Genomic DNA, 20,133 nt, shown 5'->3' with positions numbered 1-20,133 from the left:
GTGGGGGTGCTTTGCTGCAGGAGGGACTGGTGCGCATCACAAAATAGATGGTATCATGAGGATGTAAAAGTATGTGCATCTATTGAACCGACATCAGTCAGGAAGTTAAAGCTTGGTCGCAAACGGGTCTTCCAAATGGACAATGACCCCAAGCATACTTCCAAAGTTGTGGCAAAATGGCTTAAGGACAACAAAGTCAAGGTATTGGAGTGGCCATCACAAAACCCTGACCTCAATCCCATAGAAAATTTGTGGGCAGAACTGAAAAAGCGTGAGCAAACAAGGAGGCCTGTAAACCTGACTCAGTTACACCAGCTCTGTCAGGAGGAATAGGCCAAAATTCACTCAACTTCTTGTGGGAAGCTTGTGGAAGGCTACCCGAAACATTTGACCCAAGTTAAACAATTTAAAGGCATTGCTACCAAATATTGATTGAGTGTATGTAAACTTCTGACATACTGGGAATGTGATGAAAGAAAGAAAAGATGAAAGAAATCCTTCTCTCTACTATTATTCTGACATTTCACATTCTTAAAATAAAGTGGTGTTCCTAACTGACCTGAGAGAGGACAGGGAATTTTTACTAGGATTAAATGTCAGGAATTGTGAAAAACTGAGTTTAAATGTATTAGGCTAAGGTGTATGTAAACGTCCGACTTCAACTGTAGATATAAGAGGGATGATTTACTATTGCAGACCTTTTTGATAAGTCAATCTTTCCCATCAGTAGGGTGAAACACAATACCGGAAGCCGATCTAAGATGGTACCAAGTTCCACTTGGTGGCGCCAGAGGATTCTGTAACTGAAATCTCCAAATACTTGAGGGTCACATCAGTATGTTAATTAACATCACTGATGTGATTATATTATGCAGGTGTTTAGGTCAAAAAGTATTCGAACTTTGTGCAGACCACCAAACTCAAATTTACACTCAAGCAGGCGCTGCTTTAGTAAGGAAAACTGTGATGAATCAAACAAATTAATGCAATTGTGTTCATACATCATATTTGAATGTTGTGAGCTCTGATTTCTTATCCACTGTCAATCACATGTAGCTACGTAACATGAGGTGATGCTTTGTCTGTTCTTTTCCTTGTTAGCCCCTCCCAGAGGGCTGGTTCTCTTCTCAGCAGGATACTAGGCCACACCTTCCTTTCCCAGCATCCAGAGGACTACAGGATGGTGGGAACTTGGACCGGGACAGCCCACAATTGTGGGCTATTTCTATCTGTGCACAATCTGTCGAGGGCTGTTCCTCAGGGGCCTCTTGCCGGCAGCCTCCCCAAGCCACGGAATTTAACCCAGAACAACTCTCCAGATGTGATGGAAAACATCTGGGTAGCTGCCTGGTCGGGTCATCTTACATACAGGCCCTTCCGGTCCACCCCTTACTATCAGTGCACCAGGAGAGCTGAAAGAGAGAGGGTGGGACAAAGAGCCTCTATCTCAGCTCATCTGATACACTACTGATGAATAGCATCTCAGACTCAGTCATTTGATCTAATGGATGAAGTGGTCGTAGGGTTTACAATGCCCCGTCCACTTTAAGTATTGTATGGTAGGTCTACTGTGGACGGTCAGATGTGAAAAGACAATAGCAGGAGCTCTAGAGAGTTCAGAAAGATTATTACTAGAGTGTTGTGATGGATATACTGTGATGTACAGCTAATATGTTTGTGTGTATGCCTCAATGGTTAGCGGACAATGCCTGGTAAATGCTGATGACTGGAAAACATCTGTCTTGAAAGATCCTAAACTGAACTGATGAACATGTACAGACCATATGGGCACTTCCAGTTCGAGTGATGTGGAGACTCAGATTTGTCAGTGGAATTGCCCGTACGCTTCCACTCTTTCAAAACCAACACAATCACAAAGTCAAAGTATTTATTGCTTTTTTTTTTATTTAAAAAAAATGACTTGTAAATGTGTTACATTGAATAGTATTGAAACACTTCCATGTTCTTTCTGTCTTACATTAGGCACAAGAATGCATACATCATTTTGCGTTTCTATTTTCATATATAACTTCAAATATAAACGCGAGAGAGTTATTAACCTTGTAGCAAACTGCATTGAAATCTCAAACTGTACAGAACTGAACAGCAACAAACATCATTCGATTTTGCACAACATCCTCCCCATGCAAGGAAAAAACATTCCTCAAAGTCCACCTATGGATTTTCTGTGAAATTACAAAAACTTAAAATGAAAATACCCCACCCAGCACGATCTATAGGAATGTGATCTAGAGCAGTTTGGCTGAGCTACAACCTCCACCACCAGAGAACCCAATTGTTTAACATTGAAGTCAACAGTCCAAACTCCCACGAAATCTCCTGATAAAGAATATCATATTATAATGGATGTCCAAATTTCAAAGATCAGGGACATTGGCTTGTGTGTGTATAAAGTATAGTCTGTGCACAGGTAGAGTAGACAGTAAAGCGGTGATTGCTAGATTTCTGAAAAAACTTCCCAAGAATGTACTATATGTCCATATGCACTCAAAAAACAGCTGGGGGAGTCCCAAGAAAAACACTGCATTTATTATTAGCCAGAATGGGGCTACAAAAAATGTAACTGCCTATATTGTGATGGCAAAAACAGCATAGATATTATGCATCACAGCAATAAGAAAACTAGCATAAGGAAACTATAATTTACCCCTAGCTTATGTATAGCTGATGTGTATGATAGTCAGTGAGTGAGTGTTTCTCTCAACAGCATGTGCTTGAGAAACGTCTGTCAGAGTGTAGGACTTAATCTTGTGTTCCGTCTGTCGACATGCTGCGTCCTTTTACTAATTTACTCAGGCCAAAGGGAGGAGGAATGCTTGAGATGGTGTAGCCTAGCCTAGGGCAGCCTTCCAGGCAAATAGCTAATTTCCCTTACATTTCACACAAGAGGGCCAATGAAAACTAGCAGCCGCGTGGCTCTAAAAAGACTGACCAGCCTTAAATCTGGGAATCTAGGATAGTCATCTGGGCCCAGTTTTTCACAAGTTATCTATTTGGATTTCGCCTATCGGCTAAGTAGAAACACATAGAAATAGAATGAATAGAACGGATGAATGATTGAATTGGGACTTCCATTCAATTTCAATGCATTTCATCCTTTCCATAGGCAAAATCCAGATAAATAACTTTTAAAAAACTGGGCATAGGGTAGGCTTGGGAACCCTGGGGTCCATCTCACTTCCTGTGGTGGTTGGAAACTTCCTGACAATTCTAACAACTTCCTGTCCATCCGACTGATCACAAGCCTTCATAAGGGGCATAGGGGAGGTCCTTGTGCACCAAACCACTGAATTATTGTCTGAGTAATGACATTTATAAGGATATGGATCTACACTGTTCAATTACACATTGAAAAAGGTAAAGGTTTAGAATAATTATTTGAACATACATGTATATTGAGTAAAGCTTAGAGAAGACATTTACTTTGAGGACAACTGAAAAGTGAGGAAATGAATATTGATCACATGTAGTGTGTTATCAAATAAAGTCTTGTTCCTGCTTGATTAAGTCCCCCTTCAAAAGGTTGTGTGGCATTTACTTCATGATAAACTGAGTGTAGGAACCATTCACCTTTTTGGTTTTCACTTTGTCCAAGACATGATTAGATGACAACACTGATACATGTAACACGTCGTGGCACCACACAGAGAAGGGAGTTGTTATGGATACTAAGTGGTTTAACGATATATCATTTGACAACTGTTGATTCTTCTACTTGACCACCCACTGTACACCAGCTGTGTAGGTGTCAGCAAAGCACAACATAAACAGAAACAACGCAGACAATATTCAGCCTATTCATCATGATATTTTTCTCATTTTAACTCACCCGAGTGAACATAACAAGTGCCATCATATTGTATTTTTTTTTTTTTTTACTTTCAGAGAACATTTTAGAGCAACCCTGAAAGCTCTCTGGTCATCGTTGGTCTATAGAGTTGCCATTTCAGAGCTCAAACAGAAAAAATTATCCGATGGCCTGGAAGCTAGTTCAGGGGTGTGACTTGTCAATACTTTCTTTCTTTGCCCCTTTTTAGCGATCACTGAATATGGGTACGGCTTGGCATGGATGGCTTTGATAGCACACCACAAAGACTGCAGATTAGCTTCACCAAGCTCAACAATCTTTATCATCATCATTATCTGACTGGAGATATCTTATGCTCCATTGACAAGAGGAGTGCACTTCATTCCTTCCTTCACCCACCACCAACTTTAAAAACAATACAAGTAAAACAAAGTATCATCTTTCTCTCTCTCGTATAACCTTATCGTCATGCGATCATGAGAGTCTTTCACTCTCTACCAAAAGTGGCAGCACTATTACATTTTACAGTGATGGAATGACTCTGAAGAGGAAATAAGAGAGAACAAATAACAACAAAAAGTAGCGTAAATTGCACAGTCATTGGGGGTGGGGCTGGATTTAGGTCTGATGGTGAACTGTCATGAAAACCCTATCAGTGACGTTGTGTCGTCTCTATGGCGATGATGGCACAGACACCTCCAGTAGGCGGTTGTTCTTGCGCTTGCAGGCAGCACTGGTGCCGTTCTTAGGCCCCCCCTGGATGAACTTGACACACACCTTGTCCTGCTTGAACTGAACGAGGAACCTGCCAGGGAGACAAAGAGGAAGGAGGATTAGAAACGTCCTCTGACATCACTTCCTGGGATTTAACTAGCCTGATCCTAGATCTGTTTGTGAAAACATGATAATAACTGTAGCAGTTGCCAAGACATCACAAACACATGACGAAGAGAAACAACACAAACACTTGATGAAGAGAAACAACAACAGCACTGCAATGTAAAGTCTCTCTTACTCGTCTGAGATATCAATGTTGATTTGGTCCTTGTCTGCAGCGGTGGTCCATGTGCGGTGGAGTTTGGTGATGATCTCAATAAGATGCTCACTGTTTAGCAGGAAGTCACCTTTGGCAGCTGAAGCAGAGCCCTATGGGTTAAACACACAGAGAAGAGTGTTAGTAATTTCAAAGTCAATATGCCTACCCAATCTTTCCATGATTAGCACCTTACTGTTACATTAAAAAGTTAAAAAACAGAACTTTAGTATTACAACTAGATACACAGCAAGTAAAACTGGTTGAAATGCCATCATTAGAATCAGTTTGCAACCAGTTTATATGCAGCAAGCAAAGCAGGTTCATTTCAACCAGCTTTGCCAGCTGGTTAGTTAGCTAGGTGGATGTCCATGTGTAAGTGCATCACAGTGCAGATGGAGTAATGCTCCCTGCCTCCATCACCTCTTTGAGCTTGAGGGCGAAGAAGCCGTCACTCTGAGTGCTGACCGACACGCTGGTGAGGTCTGGCAGCGGCACGCTGGCCTTCACCTGGCCTGTCTTCTGGTCAGCTAAGACAAAGTTGTTTTTGGTCAACAAGAAGAGCCTTGGTGACCCCTGTAACAACGAGAGGCTAGGTTTAAAACCCTAAGAATTTGACAACACTTTATTTTACAGTACAGAAATGGTTATTTACCCAGAAAGTGCATGGTAAAATCATAATAACAATTAATAACTAAAACCTATAAACACCTTTATCGTAAAAATAGCATTTATTCTTGGTGATAGTGGTATAAAACAATAGGTAGGCTGTATCTGTAAAACATATGTTTTCCTACTGTAAAGTATAGCTACAGATATCCTCTTATAATATAGAATTGACTGATGAGTTTGGGCCATATGAAATGTAATACAGTCCTGTTCAGGCCTGTCAGACTGTTGACCCCCTCAGGCTTCAGTCAAAGGTGACAGATTTTTCTGAGGCAAGGTAAAATCAAATCAATGTTTACTGGTCACAAAATACGTGTGCCCTTGGGCTGTAGTGGTCACAAAATTGTCAGCCGGTGATTGTTAAGCAAATAACTGGTCGGTCTCACGGTAATTTATCATTAATTAACATAAACACATTTAGCATCTCCTAGCTTCCACACATGCAAGCCATTTTAAAAGGTCTAATGCATCCATAATATAGCCTACACCGTCACAATAAATCCATTATTTATTTTAGGTCTAAAGAAGCATGATTTGAAGAAAATGTATATTTTAGTAGAAAATAATAGCATACTCGGAGTTGTCCTTATGTTAGGTCCTGATGTGGCTATGCCAAATGGCTGTGGTCTACATTAGTTAATTTAGTAGACAAGATTTACTTATAATTCCGTGGCATTATTTTATATTATTTTATAGCATGAAGAATACAATTGAACAAAGCTGAATAAAATAGAAATATTTCCTCCAAACGATTTGAAGGAGTCCGGACTATTCTGTTTAGAGTGGTTAACAAAGAAACAAACTCCTTATGCTTAATTTAGAGTTACTGATGTAACTTTAGTTGTTCTACAAACTTCAGGCTATATATTTTGATTTTCAATACATTACAAGGCTGCATCCAGGCTGTATCACAACCAGCCATGATTAGGAGTCCCATAGGGCGGTGGCACAACTGGCCCAGCGTCGCCCGGGTTTGGCCGGTGTAGGCCGTCATTGTAAATAAGAATTTGTTCTTAACTGACTTGCCTAGTTAAATAAAGGTTAATGATGATTTGAAAAAAAGTTGATTGAAAAGGCATGAGCGCTGATTTGTTTTTTGCGTAGGCTGTACACACTCCAATAGTCTCTCATTCACAATTTGACAAGCACTTAAAAGTGAAGACAGACTTACAACTTACGTTGTGGCCCTTGTACAATTCCGAGGCGCATATTGAAGACATTGGAAGAACTGTCCACATTTACCTTTTGTCAGCCAAACAGATGAGTAGGCCTAACGAACAACAAAAGCACTAGCCTATGTCAATCTACAACCCTCATAGTAAAAAAGTTGATATATCCCATTTTGTGCCAGAAAGAAATATTCCAAACAGTCTGCGACAGTTGTGAGAAGAAATCGATCTCAAATGAATACAACCACTTGCATCAAAAAACATGTTTATGCAATGTGGCTGACGCAACAGATCACAACGTTCAGCTTAAAATGTTGGTAAACTATTAGGCTATTTCTTCACATTATAGGCGCAGCAATGCACACATGGTACTAGGCTATAAGAGCAAATGTTCTATTAGCAGGAAAACACCATTATTAAAGGTGACCACAAATGTGATTATGCATGTAATGCTTTTATTATAAAGGTGCATTTTTATGGTGAAAATGTTCTTCCCCAAAGTTGAAACTCATGTGCTGCTTATACAGTGGGGCAAAAAAGTATTTAGTCAGCCACCAATTGTGCAAGTTCGCCCACTTAAAAAGATGAGAGGCCTGTAATTTTCATCATAGGTACACTTCAACTATGACAGACAAAATGAGAAGGAAAAAAAATCCAGAAAATGACATTGTAGGATTTTTAATGAATTTATTTGCAAATGATGGTGGAAAATAAGTATTTGGTCAATAACAAAAGTTTCTCAATACTTTGTTGTATACCCTTTGTTGGCAATGACAGAGGTCAAACGTTTTCTGTAAGTCTTCACAAGGTTTTCACACACTGTTGCTGGTATTTTGGCCCATTCCTCCATGCCGATCTCCTCTAGAGCAGTGATGTTTTGGGGCTGTTGCTGGGCAACACGGACTTTCAACTCCCTCCAAAGATTTTCTATGGGGTTGAGATCTGGAGACTGGCTAGGCCACTCCAGGACCTTGAAATGCTTCTTACGAAGCCACTCCTTTGTTGCCCGGGCGGTGTGTTTGGGATCATTGTCATGCTGAAAGACCCAGCCACGTTTCATCTTCAATGCCCTTGCTGATGGGAGGTTTTCACTCAAAATCTCACGATACATGGCCCCATTCATTCTTTCGTTTACACGGATCAGTCATCCTGGTCCCTTTTCAGAAAAACAGCCCCAAAGCATGATGTTTCCACCCCCATGCTTCACAGTAGGTACAGTGCCTTGCGAAAGTATTCGGCCCCCTTGAACTTTGCGACCTTTTGCCACATTTCAGGCTTCAAACATAGAGATATAAAACTGTATTTTTTTGTGAAGAATCAACAACAAGTGGGACACAATCATGAAGTGGAACGACATTTATTGGATATTTCAAACTTTTTTAACAAACAAAAACTGAAAAATTGGGCGTGCAAAATTATTCAGCCCCCTTAAGTTAATACTTTGTAGCGCCACCTTTTGCTGCGATTACAGCTGTAAGTCGCTTGGGGTATGTCTCTATCAGTTTTGCACATCGAGAGACTGAATTTTTTTTCCATTCCTCCTTGCAAAACAGCTCGAGCTCAGTGAGGTTGGATGGAGAGCATTTGTGAACAGCAGTTTTCAGTTCTTTCCACAGATTCTCGATTGGATTCAGGTCTGGACTTTGACTTGGCCATTCTAACACCTGGATATGTTTATTTTTGAACCATTCCATTGTAGATTTTGCTTTATGTTTTGGATCATTGTCTTGTTGGAAGACAAATCTCCGTCCCAGTCTCAGGTCTTTTGCAGACTCCATCAGGTTTTCTTCCAGAATGGTCCTGTATTTGGCTCCATCCATCTTCCCATCAATTTTAACCATCTTCCCTGTCCCTGCTGAAGAAAAGCAGGCCCAAACCATGATGCTGCCACCACCATGTTTGACAGTGGGTATGGTGTGTTCAGGGTGATGAGCTGTGTTGCTTTTACGCCAAACATAACGTCTTGCATTGTTGCCAAAAAGTTCAATTTTGGTTTCATCTGACCAGAGCACCTTCTTCCACATGTTTGGTGTGTCTCCCAGGTGGCTTGTGGCAAACTTTAAACAACACCTTTTATGGATATCTTTAAGAAATGGCTTTCTTCTTGCCACTCTTCCATAAAGGCAATATACGACTGATTGTTGTCCTATGGACAGAGTCTCCCACCTCAGCTGTAGATCTCTGCAGTTCATCCAGAGTGATCATGGGCCTCTTGGCTGCATCTCTGATCAGTCTTCTCCTTGTATGAGCTGAAAGTTTAGAGGGACGGCCAGGTCTTGGTAGATTTGCAGTGGTCTGATACTCCTTCCATTTCAATATTATCGCTTGCACAGTGCTCCTTGGGATGTTTAAAGCTTGTGAAATCTTTTTGTATCCAAATCCGGCTTTAAACTTCTTCATAACAGTATCTCGGACCTGCCTGGTGTGTTCCTTGTTCTTCATGATGCTCTCTGCGCTTTTAACGGACCTCTGAGACTATCACAGTGCAGGTGCATTTATACGGAGACTTGATTACACACAGGTGGATTGTATTTATCATCATTAGTCATTTAGGTCAACATTGGATCATTCAGAGATCCTCACTGAACTTCTGGAGAGAGTTTGCTGCACTGAAAGTAAAGGGGCTGAATAATTTTGCACGCCCAATTTTTCAGTTTTTGATTTGTTAAAAAAGTTTGAAATATCCAATAAATGACGTTCCACTTCATGATTGTGTCCCACTTGTTGTTGATTCTTCACAAAACAATACAGTTTTATATCTTTATGTTTGAAGCCTGAAATGTGGCAAAAGGTCGCAAAGTTCAAGGGGGGCGAATACTTTCGCAAGGCACTGTATGGTGTTCTTTGGATGCAACTCGGCATTCTTTGTCCTCCAAACACGACGAGTTGAGTTTTTACCAAAAAGTTACATTTTGGTTTCATCTAACCATATGACATTCTCCCAATCTTCTTCTGGATCATCCAAATGCTCTCTAGCAAACTTCAGACGGGCCTGGACATGTACTGGCTTAAGCAGGGGGACACGTCTGGCACTGCAGGATTTGAGTCCCTGGCGGCGTAGTGTGTTACTGATGGTAGGATTTGTTACTTTGGTCCCAGCTCTCTGCAGTTCATTCACTAGGTCCCCCCGTGTGGTTCTGGGATTTTTGCTCACCGTTCTTGCGATCATTTTGACCCCACGGGGTGAGATCTTGCGTGGAGCCCCAGATCGAGGGAGATTATCAGTGGTCTTGTATGTCTTCCATTTCCTAATAATTGCTCCCACAGTTGATTTCTTCAAACCAAGCTGCTTACCTATTGCAGATTGTGTCTTCCCAGCCTGGTGCAGGTCTACAATTTTGTTTCTGGTGTCCTTTGACAGCTCTTTGGTCTTGGCCATAGTGGAGTTTGGAGTGTGACTGTTTGAGGTTGTGGACAGGTGTCTTTTATACTGATAACAAGTTCAAACAGGTGCCATTAATACAGGTAACGAGTGGAGGACAGAGGAGCCTCTTAAAGAAGAAGTTACAGGTCTGTGAGAGCCAGAAATCTTGCTTGTTTGTAGGTGACCAAATAGTTATTTTCCACCATAATTTGCAAATAAATTCATAAAAAATCCTACAATGTGATTTTCTGGATTTTTTTTCTCATTTTGTCTGTCATAGTTGAAGTGTACCTATGATGAACATTACAGGCCTCTCTCATCTTTTTAAGTGGGGGAACTTGCACAATTGGTGGCTGACTAAATACTTTTTTGCCCCACTGTATATATCGGTTAGGCTCTACACCCCTTGTAAAGTGGATTAATGTCTTTACATTTTAAGACGTTTTTTTGGCCACTTTAGTTAAACATTAGTAAAACATAGGCCTATGGGGCTAGGCTACATGAGGTGTGCAACTATGATTTGAAAAAGTACAAAAACAAGGCATAGTTTCTTATGCTGGGCATCATTCACAAGTGACAATATATAATTCAAGCTAAGCTAATATTTTCACCCATCAAACTATTCTTGATTTAATCTGGTCTTTACAGATACCAAATAATATATGTGGCATTTATTTTGATTTAGGAATGAACCAGTATTATGCACTTGTATTGAAACGGGGGCAGCAGGAAAAAAATACGTACTCTATGCACTTAAATAGCGAATGGAGGACACTTTTCCCAGTGATTCATTTTCATGCCAGCCAGGTAGGCAATACTCCTGTTGTAAATATAAGCAATGTGCTTAAAATTAGGAATGTTGAGATAAAAATAGTAGGCATAGACTATAGAAAGCTGATGGGATCCTCGTATTTTTCTTAACAGCCATCACTTGGTTTTCTCCCGCAATTGCATAGCATATAGAAAATGTTGTGCAACATATGATTAGATTTTCGAAAACATTTGCATTGATGTCAGAGTGATTATAGGGACAATAGAGTGCCGAGTACCAGTTAGTTAGCAAGTTTGGTAAGCTACTAATGACCAGCACCAGCACTTGGAGAAGCCTAATTACCGTGACTAAATGGTCATGTGAAATTTGACTGCCTTCATGACAGCCGGTGTGGCGGTAATACGCACACTGACTCGGTGCCGGTACCCCCTGTATATAGCCTACTGACTCGGTGCCGTTACCCCCTGTAATATAGACTCCACACTGACTCGGTGCCGGTACCCCCTGTATATAGCCTCCACACTGACTCGGTGCCGGTACCCCCTGTATATAGCCTCGTTATTGTTAAGTTATTGTGTTAATTTTTTATTATTATTTTTTACTTTAGTCTACTTGGTAAACTCTTCTTGCACTGCACTGTTGGTTAAGGGCTTGTAAGTAAGCATTTCACAGTAATGTCTACACTTGTTGTATTCAGCGCATGTGACAAATAAAGTTTGATTTGATTAGATTTACAAAAGAACAAGAAAATAAGCCCTTACACTCGTGGGATTTGGCCTATATGCATAGGTCTAAATTGAAATGTTTGTTGCTGAAGAAATATGGAAAGCATATGCAGAACCATGGTAGAAAAAGGGAACAGTTAAGAGATGGGAAAATATTTTAAGGTGACAGTTCATCTGTCAAGACTGAATCCTAACATTACACTGCTGATTTTATGTTCATTTTACATTTACTGTACTCAATGCACTTGTTGATAATGAACTCTGAAAATACATTCAGTAACATAAGAATATTTTTGAAAAATTTGGGGTAGGTGCAACAGAAGACAACAATGACAATGGTTTAAGTGAGAGAACTAACTGGTGTTTCCAAGTGGCCACACAACTCTACAAAGTGTGCACAGTTCCAAAGTAATTTCAATGCACTTGAAGACTCTTCTTTGAGTCATACAACTATAGGTTGCTTTTTTGAGCTCTCCTAGCTGTGCTGTTGCAGAACTAGAGCAAGCACACTTGTAGTTGTTTTCTATTTGTCACGCACAGCATTCAAGTTCAGAATGTCTGTCAGTCGAAACCCATACAGAGCTGTGAAGAAACCCTGAGCTCTGACACGTATAGCATCTTACTGCACAGTCATTGCATTCCAATTTCACCAGTTTCCAAATCTGTAATTGGCAACCCGTATATGGGTATGAGTGTAAGGGCTACGACACAACAGAATGAGCAATGAGTCCAGAATATAAATATACACTCAGTGGCCAGTTTATTATGTACACCCATCTATTATTGGGTCGGACCCCACTTTGCCTGCAGAACAGGCAGAATTCCTTGGGGCATGGATTCTACATGGTGTGGCGTTCAAACATTACTCAATTGGTATCAAGGGAGCTAGTGTGTGCCAGGAAAACAATCTCCACACCATTACACCACCAGCCTGTACCATTTACACCAGGCAGGATGGGGCCATGGACTCATGCTGCTTACGCCAAATCCTGATTCTGCCATCAGCATGACGCAACAGGAACTGGGATTCATCGGACCAGGTGATGTTTTTCTACTCCTTAATTGTCCAGTGTTGGTGATCGTGTGGTCTCTGGAGCCAGCAGTTTCGGAGATACTGGAACTGCCGCGCCTGGCACCGATGATCATACCACGCTCAAAAACAGTAATTTAATGCCTCGATGTCTGTCTGCCTGCTTCATATAGCAAGCCACAGCCACATGACTCACTGTGTGTAGGAGCAAGCCATTTTCATTAACGGGGTGGAAAACCTAATAAATGGGCCACTGAGTGTAGTGTGTATATGAATATTGTGCATAGACAGTAAGTGAATAGCAAATGTACTGTTTGTACAGCAGTAGTCATGGCTATAATACAGTATATACACATGCAGTGCCCCCGGAAAGCACTCCGGGATTTTGACTGTGCTTAGCTCCATTCACTTTATTTTTCATCATGAAAAACTCCACAGTCCTTAATGATTACAAGCATACCCATAACATGATGCAGCCACCATTACACTTGAAAATAGAGAGAGCTGTACTCAGTAATGTGTTGTGTTATGTTTGGGGCAAATCCAAAACTTCATATTGCCACATGTAAACTCAGCAAAAAAAGAAATGTCCTCTCACTGCGTTTATTTTCAACAAACTTAACATGTGCAAATATTTGTATGAATATAACAAGATTCAACAACTGAGACAAACTGAACAAGTTCCACAGAAACTGAATAATGTGTCCCTGAACAAAGGGGAGGGGGGGTCAAAATCAAAAGTAACAGTCAGTATATGGTGTGCCACCAGCTGCATTAAGTACTGCAGTGCATCTCCTCCTCATGGACTGCACCAGGTTTGCCAGTTCTTCCTGTGAGAGGTTACCCCACTCTTCCACCAAGGCACCTGCAAGTTCCTGAACATTTCTGGGGGGAATGGCCCTAACCTCCACCCTCCGATCCAACAGGTCCCAGACGTGCTAAATAGGATTGAGATCCGGGCTCTTCACTGGCCTTGGCAGAACACTGACATTCCTGTCTTGCAGGAAATCACGCACAGAACGAGCAGTATGGCTGGTGGCATTGTCATGCTGGAGGGTCATGTAAGGATGAGCCTGCAGGAAGGGTACCACATGATGTCTTCCCTGTAACGGACAGCGTTAAGATTGCCTGCAATGACAACAAGCTCAGTCCAATGATGCTGTGACACACCGCCCCAGACCATGACGGACCCTCCACCTCCAAATTGATCCCTCTCCAGAGTACAGGCCTCGGTGTAACGCTCATTCCTTCAACGATAAACATGAATCCGGCCATCACCCTCGTTGAAACAAAACCACGACTCGTCAGTGAAGAGCATTTTTTGCCTGTCTAGTCCAGCGACGGTGGGTTCGTGCTCATAGGCGACGTTGTTGCCGGTGATGTCTGGTGAGGACCTGCCTTACAACAGGCCTACAAGACCTCAGTCCAGCCTCGCTCAGCCTATTGCTGACAGTCTGAGCACTGATGGAGAGACTGTGCGTTTCTGGTGTAACTCCGGCAGTTGTTGTTGCCATCCTGTACCTGTCCCGCATGTGTGATGTTCGGATGTACCGATCCTGTGCAGATGTTGTTACACGTGGTCGTCCACTGCAAGGACGATCAGCTGTCTGTTCTGTCTCCCTGTAGCGCTGTCTTAGGCGTCTCAGTACGGACATTGCAATTTATTGCCCTGGCCACATCTGTACAGGTTTCCTTCCTTTCACTCTGCTAGTATTGTGGAGTAACTTCAATGTTGTTGAGCCATCCTCTGTTTTCTCCTATCACAGCCATTAAACTCTGTTTTAAAGTCATCATTGGCCTCAGTATTGAATTTGTCGATCTGATTTTGCAGATGTAATGTACTTGTCGATCTGGTTTTGCTGAAGTAAGGTAATTTTGAAAAGGTACTTGCCTTGCCGTTGGCCCGGTTGATCTTGTTCACCACGTCAGCCAGTAGCACCTTCTCCTCCACAGCACTGTTCAGCTTCTGGTACTTAGGGTTCTTATGGATCTCTAGATAGTCTCCTTTGAAAGGCTGGCTCACGCTGAAACAATAATAATGCATGCATTTTATATTGCACTTTCCATGGACCGAAGGACGCAACAGAGAGGAACCCGCAACAATGCATAGACTATACTCAGAGGATTTCGTTTGCCAGATTCACTGCTTGGAACATTAGTTTACAACATTAGCTTAACATCAAACGTGATGAAATGTATTAATCAAAAATGACAATATGATATACCTGCTGGGGTACAGAGCCTTTTTGTTCTTGAAGATCTCACTGGCCTCCAGTTTCTCCTCGTACACAGCCTTCTTCTCCTCTGTGAACTGGCCCCGGTGCTTCTTGCACTGATCATTCAAAATACACATATTTCACTGGGAAGTTTGTTATATTGATGTACCCGGTACTGTAAACTATAAAGCCAGAGTGCAACACTGGTTATACATCCGTACAACCAGTTTACAACCAGGTTGTAATCTGGTTATAATGGCATCATATTGACCAGATTTGCACGCTGGGTAGTGTCATATACTATTTGACTCTTATAATAACCTGTAGGATCTGTGATGACCACTTGAAAGAACTGCCAAAGGTAATAACTAACTGACCCTCCAGAGGTGGAAGATCCTCCTGAGCTCAGTGTGAGCTCCCTCCAGGAAGCTGTAAGGCTGGGCCGACCAGGTGTTGTCTATGGGTGACATGGAGGGCACGGTAGTCTTCAGACCCAGGAAGTACTTCTGCATCTGAAGGGAGACCGGCATATATTCAATACCTTCCATTCAGACTTGGATTACTGTTAAAATTCAGGAATATATAGAACCGGTTTCCTGGGCAAAGATTAAGCCTTGTCCGGGAAATATGTTCAATGGAGATTCTCCATATAAATGGCTTTTTAATGCAGGACTAGGCTTAATCTGTGTCTGGGAAAACGTCCCCTTAGTGATTCAAATAAACACTGTCCATCAGTGCTTAAAAGGGATGGACAGCTCCTTCATGCTAGCCTGGTCCCAGATCTGATTGTGTCGTCTTACCAACTCGGACCAGCTTACATTCACGCTCCCACTTACGATTCTCTGGATGATAAAGCAGTAGATCTTCTTGCCAGCGTTGGCCCTAAAGAACTTCCTGTACTCCCGGCGAACCTATAACCAAGGAGACAACTGATGATCATCACCATAGTGATCTGATTTGAGGCATGACATCACAACAACACTGATTGACATGACACTAGAACAGGGCTCTCCAACACTATTCCTGGGGAGATGTCCTCCTGTAGGTTTTCACGGCAACCCCAGTTTTGATTAAACCAATGAATCTTATCAAGGGTTGTAGAAAAAATCTACAGTAAGGAAGGTTGGAGAACCCTGCACTAGAACAAGCAGATGTGGTTAGTTAAACAATGAACCCAACGTACAAAGTCATAAAATATTATATGTAAACTGTTGAGCACTCAAATCAACTTTAATCATAATGGGATTTTATCCCATATGGTTTTGCTGAAATGAGATTTAAATCACACTGATTGGAGTCAGTTAATCGTTAACAGGTTCGGAGAGCTTCTCTGTGATGTGCAAAGGTGACGTGCACATTGTGCAGTCAATTAATGAGAGGATTGGGGTCACTCAGACTACAATAATACTGGTGAAAAGGACAAGATAATGGAGTAGATATAACATCAGACAAAGAGGAAGAAGGAGAAGAAGGAGCGGCTGGGCAGGGCAGGGAGTGGCTGGAGGGTAGGCGGGAGTGGCTGGAAGGTAGGAGGGAGTGGCTGGAAGGTAGGAGGGAGTGGCTGGAGGGTAAGAGGGAGTGGCTGGAGGGTAAGAGGGAGTGGCTGGAGGGTAAGAGGGAGTGGCTGGAGGGTAAGAGGGAGTGGCTGGAGGGTAAGAGGGAGTGGCTGGAGGGTAAGAGGGAGTGGCTGGAAGGTAGGAGGTAATGGCTGGAAGGTAGGAGGTAATGGCTGGATGGTAGGAGGTAATGGCTGGAAGGTAGGAGGTAGTGGCTGGAGGGTAGGAGGGAGTGACTGGGCAGAGGGCAGGTATACCTGGAGTCCCCGCCAGTAGGCCCAAATGACGGCGACGGCGTGCTTACGCCTGGCCTCCTCCTTCAGGCACCTTAGCTCCCTGCGTGCCTATCAGGAAGAAGGAAGGAAAGAGAGGGAAGAACATTTTTAAAATATGGGAATAATAAGAGACTGATATGGAGGAGGAGATACTGCCTTGTGTGGGAACACACATCACACAAGAGCCCGGTCTAGTTAAGAGCCTGAAGATAATTTAACCCACTATGAGAAGAATGCAATTATCATGAAATAGACTACAGTATTATTAAATGTCTATGTACTGTACATCTATATTAGCAATAACTTTTTGGATTGAAACAGATGGTTGTGTTGGGCATGAGCAAAGTACAAAGTTCAAAGTTCACAAGTCAGTCAGCAGGTTTCTCCAAGGTTCCATACACTGCACACTGAAAAAAAATGAATCACTGCAAGCCTCAAGGAATCAGCAAGCAAAGAGTCGCAGCATGCAAAAGGTGAGGCTTGGGCCTCAGGGAGGAATAGAAACACTACATCCCCAAACATCCTGACCTTTGATAACAAAGGAGGAGAAATCAATGCCAGGATAGCTGAGTGTGTTGGTTGTTTGGGGTAGGGCAGGCACAGGGTCTATTCACAGTTCCAGTAACTGTGTGTGTGTGTGTGATGCCCCCCTCCCCCGATTTGAGTCTGGATCATCTATAATCCATCAGGCTGCATAGCAAAGAGGCTTAAGTGACTATCTTTACCACACCCCTCCCCCATCCATCACTAGTGCCCAGGCCTGTCCATTATCTACCAGAGCCAAGGGTCACCAGACCTCCAGCCATCTATTTCTAGATATTTTCCATTAAACCATTCAAGGTTAGCTAACAGCACCTAGTTGGGCTGAGAGATCCAGAAGGGGGGTTTGTTCCATTCCAGTAGGTTAGGTGACTTTCCCCCCCCATTTCAATTCTGTTTTGGCATGCAATGGGACATTGGATATGAGGGTTTGTATGGCACCTTTTCATGCAATATAGACAGGATGGGTGGTGGTAATGGGGAGGATAGCTAGAGACCTTTTGGGGTCTACTCAGACCAATGTTTAGCTAATGCAGGGGTCTGGCATCGGTCTGGGTTTATTGATGGCGAAATGGAGAAATGGCAGGTGAGTGGCGGGATATGGATGGATATTGTCGACGACAGGCTGCTTTCCAAATACCTTGGTCCCCTGCCAGCCAGCCCAAATGACAGACACAGCGTGCTTTTCTCGCGCCTCCTTCTTTAGAAACCGCAGTTCTCGCCGAGCCTGGGGAAGTGGTGGGGTTTATGGTTTGTGCTTTGGAAAGAATATACCCGTTGGGATGGGTGTTGGTAGCAATAAGAAGCAGACAGAATGTGTAGCCTACCCCACAATTAAGTAGCAGGAAGATTAAGGCAATGAAGGATAACATTAACTACTCTTTGGAGCTTATGCCTGAGTGATAGGAATTAGCACCATTAGTACAAAGTTCAGGTTTCCCTGAAGTAGACAGGGGTTAATTGTATCTAATATCAAATATATTGATGAAAACTTTGTGACTACTGTGTATGGCTATTTGAAAACACATTAGAACTTGGCATGGTCTGTTTTAGTAGAACAGCTCACATAAATCACTGACGCCACTGATTCAGTGAAAGTACTGTGGGCTTTTCCCAGGCTAAGAGACGAGATCCACCAATTCGATGGGCCAATTAGTCGCGTGCGTCGGTCATGTAACAGACTTGATAAATGTGTCAATAAAAGGCATTTGATGATTATCTGGTCAGTTTGTCCGTAAAGCCTTTAGATAAGATGTTGTTAAGATACAAAATAGTGTCAGAGGTCTTCCAAAGATAGCAGTACTGTGTCATCAGTTGACTGCATCCCGTGGTTAAAGGCCCATCAAATATGACATGTTGTGCATGGACCGTTTTAAAGGATTATATGTGGCCTCTAAAGCAAAGAATGTCACGCTAAATTGATAAAGTGCGAATGGTAGCATAGGTGCTATGTTGATAAGGGCCTAGGTTATGAACGGTGGCACTCTATTGTGATATCTAGCAGATAGAACACAGTCCAATCTCAGCATGGTCTATTCTCAGAACTAATGCATCAAAGTGAACACATGATACCCATTTTGATTATCTAATGCAGCCTACTGTACATCAAGTCTCTCACATAGTAAGAGATTACAGCGGAATGCAATGACAAACTTCATCAAGAAAACAACAGACCAAGACAATAGTGGGTTGTAGCACTTTCTGTTGTTCCTAAGGGAAGGAAGTAAGGAAGGTTCCATTGCAGTAAAAAAAAAACAGAGGCTGCTAGCACAGAGAGGTTTATAGTTTAAAGTAGAGGTCGACCGATTAATCGGCAGGGCCGATTTCAAGATTTCATAATCCTTTTTGGATGCCGATTATATTGCATTCGAGGAAACTGCATGGCAGGCTGACCACCTGTTACGCGAGTGCAGTATCAAAAGGACCTTGTGGCTGCAATGAGCCAAGGTAAGTTGCTAGCTAGCATTAAACTTATCTTATAAAAAACGTTACCTACACATAGTTTTTGATATTACTAGGTTAACTAGCTTGTCCTGCGTTGCACATAATCAATGCGGTGCCTGTTAATTTATCATCGAATCACAGCCTACTTCAACTTTGCCAAATGGGTGATGATTTAACAAAAGCGCATTTGCAAAAAAAGCCTGGCTTGTTGCGAGCTGTGTTTCTTCCTAACAAATTAATTTGCCAGAATATTACATAATTATGACATAACATTGAAGGTTGTGCAATGTAACAGAAATATTTAGAATTAGGGTTGCCACCTGTTTGACAAAATACGGAATGGTTCCGTATTTCACTGAAATAAACGTTTTGTTTTTTAAATTATAGTTTCCGGATTTTACCATATTAAAACCTGTTATGGATGATGCGAATTTTCGCAGCTTTTTGTAAAAAATCGCGCAACATTTCAAAGTCCTGCTACTCATGCCAGGAATATAGTATATGCATATGATATGTGTGTATAGAAAACACTCTGAAGTCTCTAAAACTGGTTAAATCGGGTCTGTGGCTATAACAGAACGTGTTTAGGAGTAAAAATCCCTGGTAAAACTGTTTACCAAAAACACCAAAAAAATATTTGTCCGCCATTCAATGTATTATTTAAGAAAATATATGCGAATCCCCTGTAAACGCCTACAGCTTCCACACGATGTCGCCATTGCTGTCAATTTCTGACTCATTTGTCCTTGGTTACAACACGAATAGACCCCTCCTTTCTTGAGGCGCACCACAGTATGTTGTGAAACTGAAAAAATGGACGATGATTTCCAGACTTGCTGCTATCGAATACAGATCGCCCCGTGATCAATTTGATACATCATTAACGTTTATTAATACCTAAAGTTGGTTTAGAAAAGTCGTTTGAAGTGATTTGTAAAAGTTTATAGGCGACTTTTGTAATTTTAAAAGTGACGTTGCGTCTTGTAAATGAGCTTTTTGCAGCATCAGACT

At 42.0% G+C, this 20,133-nt stretch overlaps 1 protein-coding gene across 6 annotated transcripts in view; it reads right to left on the bottom strand.

Annotated features, from left to right (window-relative positions):
- Positions 1-1,887: 1,887 nt before the first annotated feature.
- Positions 1,888-20,133, bottom strand: part of LOC139380823 (unconventional myosin-Ib-like) — a 166,398-nt gene continuing 148,152 nt past the window's right edge. For 2 of the 6 annotated variants that reach the window (XM_071123907.1, XM_071123908.1), the window contains exons 24-32: positions 17,819-17,905; positions 16,621-16,707; positions 15,644-15,718; positions 15,185-15,319; positions 14,817-14,923; positions 14,483-14,615; positions 5,286-5,438; positions 4,845-4,975; positions 4,052-4,634 (exon numbers count right to left, since the gene is read on the bottom strand). In XM_071123907.1, coding sequence (XP_070980008.1) covers positions 4,502-4,634; positions 4,845-4,975; positions 5,286-5,438; positions 14,483-14,615; positions 14,817-14,923; positions 15,185-15,319; positions 15,644-15,718; positions 16,621-16,707; positions 17,819-17,905 — 1,041 coding nt within the window. In that variant the 3' untranslated portion in view covers positions 4,052-4,501. Of the gene's footprint in view, positions 4,635-4,844; positions 4,976-5,285; positions 5,439-14,482; positions 14,616-14,816; positions 14,924-15,184; positions 15,320-15,643; positions 15,719-16,620; positions 16,708-17,818; positions 17,906-20,133 lie in introns of all 6 variants that reach the window. The other 4 variants (XM_071123910.1, XM_071123912.1, XM_071123909.1 and 1 more) reach the window with 2 other exon arrangements.

The sequence above is a fragment of the Oncorhynchus clarkii genome, chromosome 22 (assembly GCF_045791955.1).
Source record: "Oncorhynchus clarkii lewisi isolate Uvic-CL-2024 chromosome 22, UVic_Ocla_1.0, whole genome shotgun sequence".
Lineage (NCBI taxonomy): Eukaryota > Metazoa > Chordata > Actinopteri > Salmoniformes > Salmonidae > Oncorhynchus > Oncorhynchus clarkii.
This window is presented reverse-complemented; position numbering and strand designations above follow the sequence as displayed.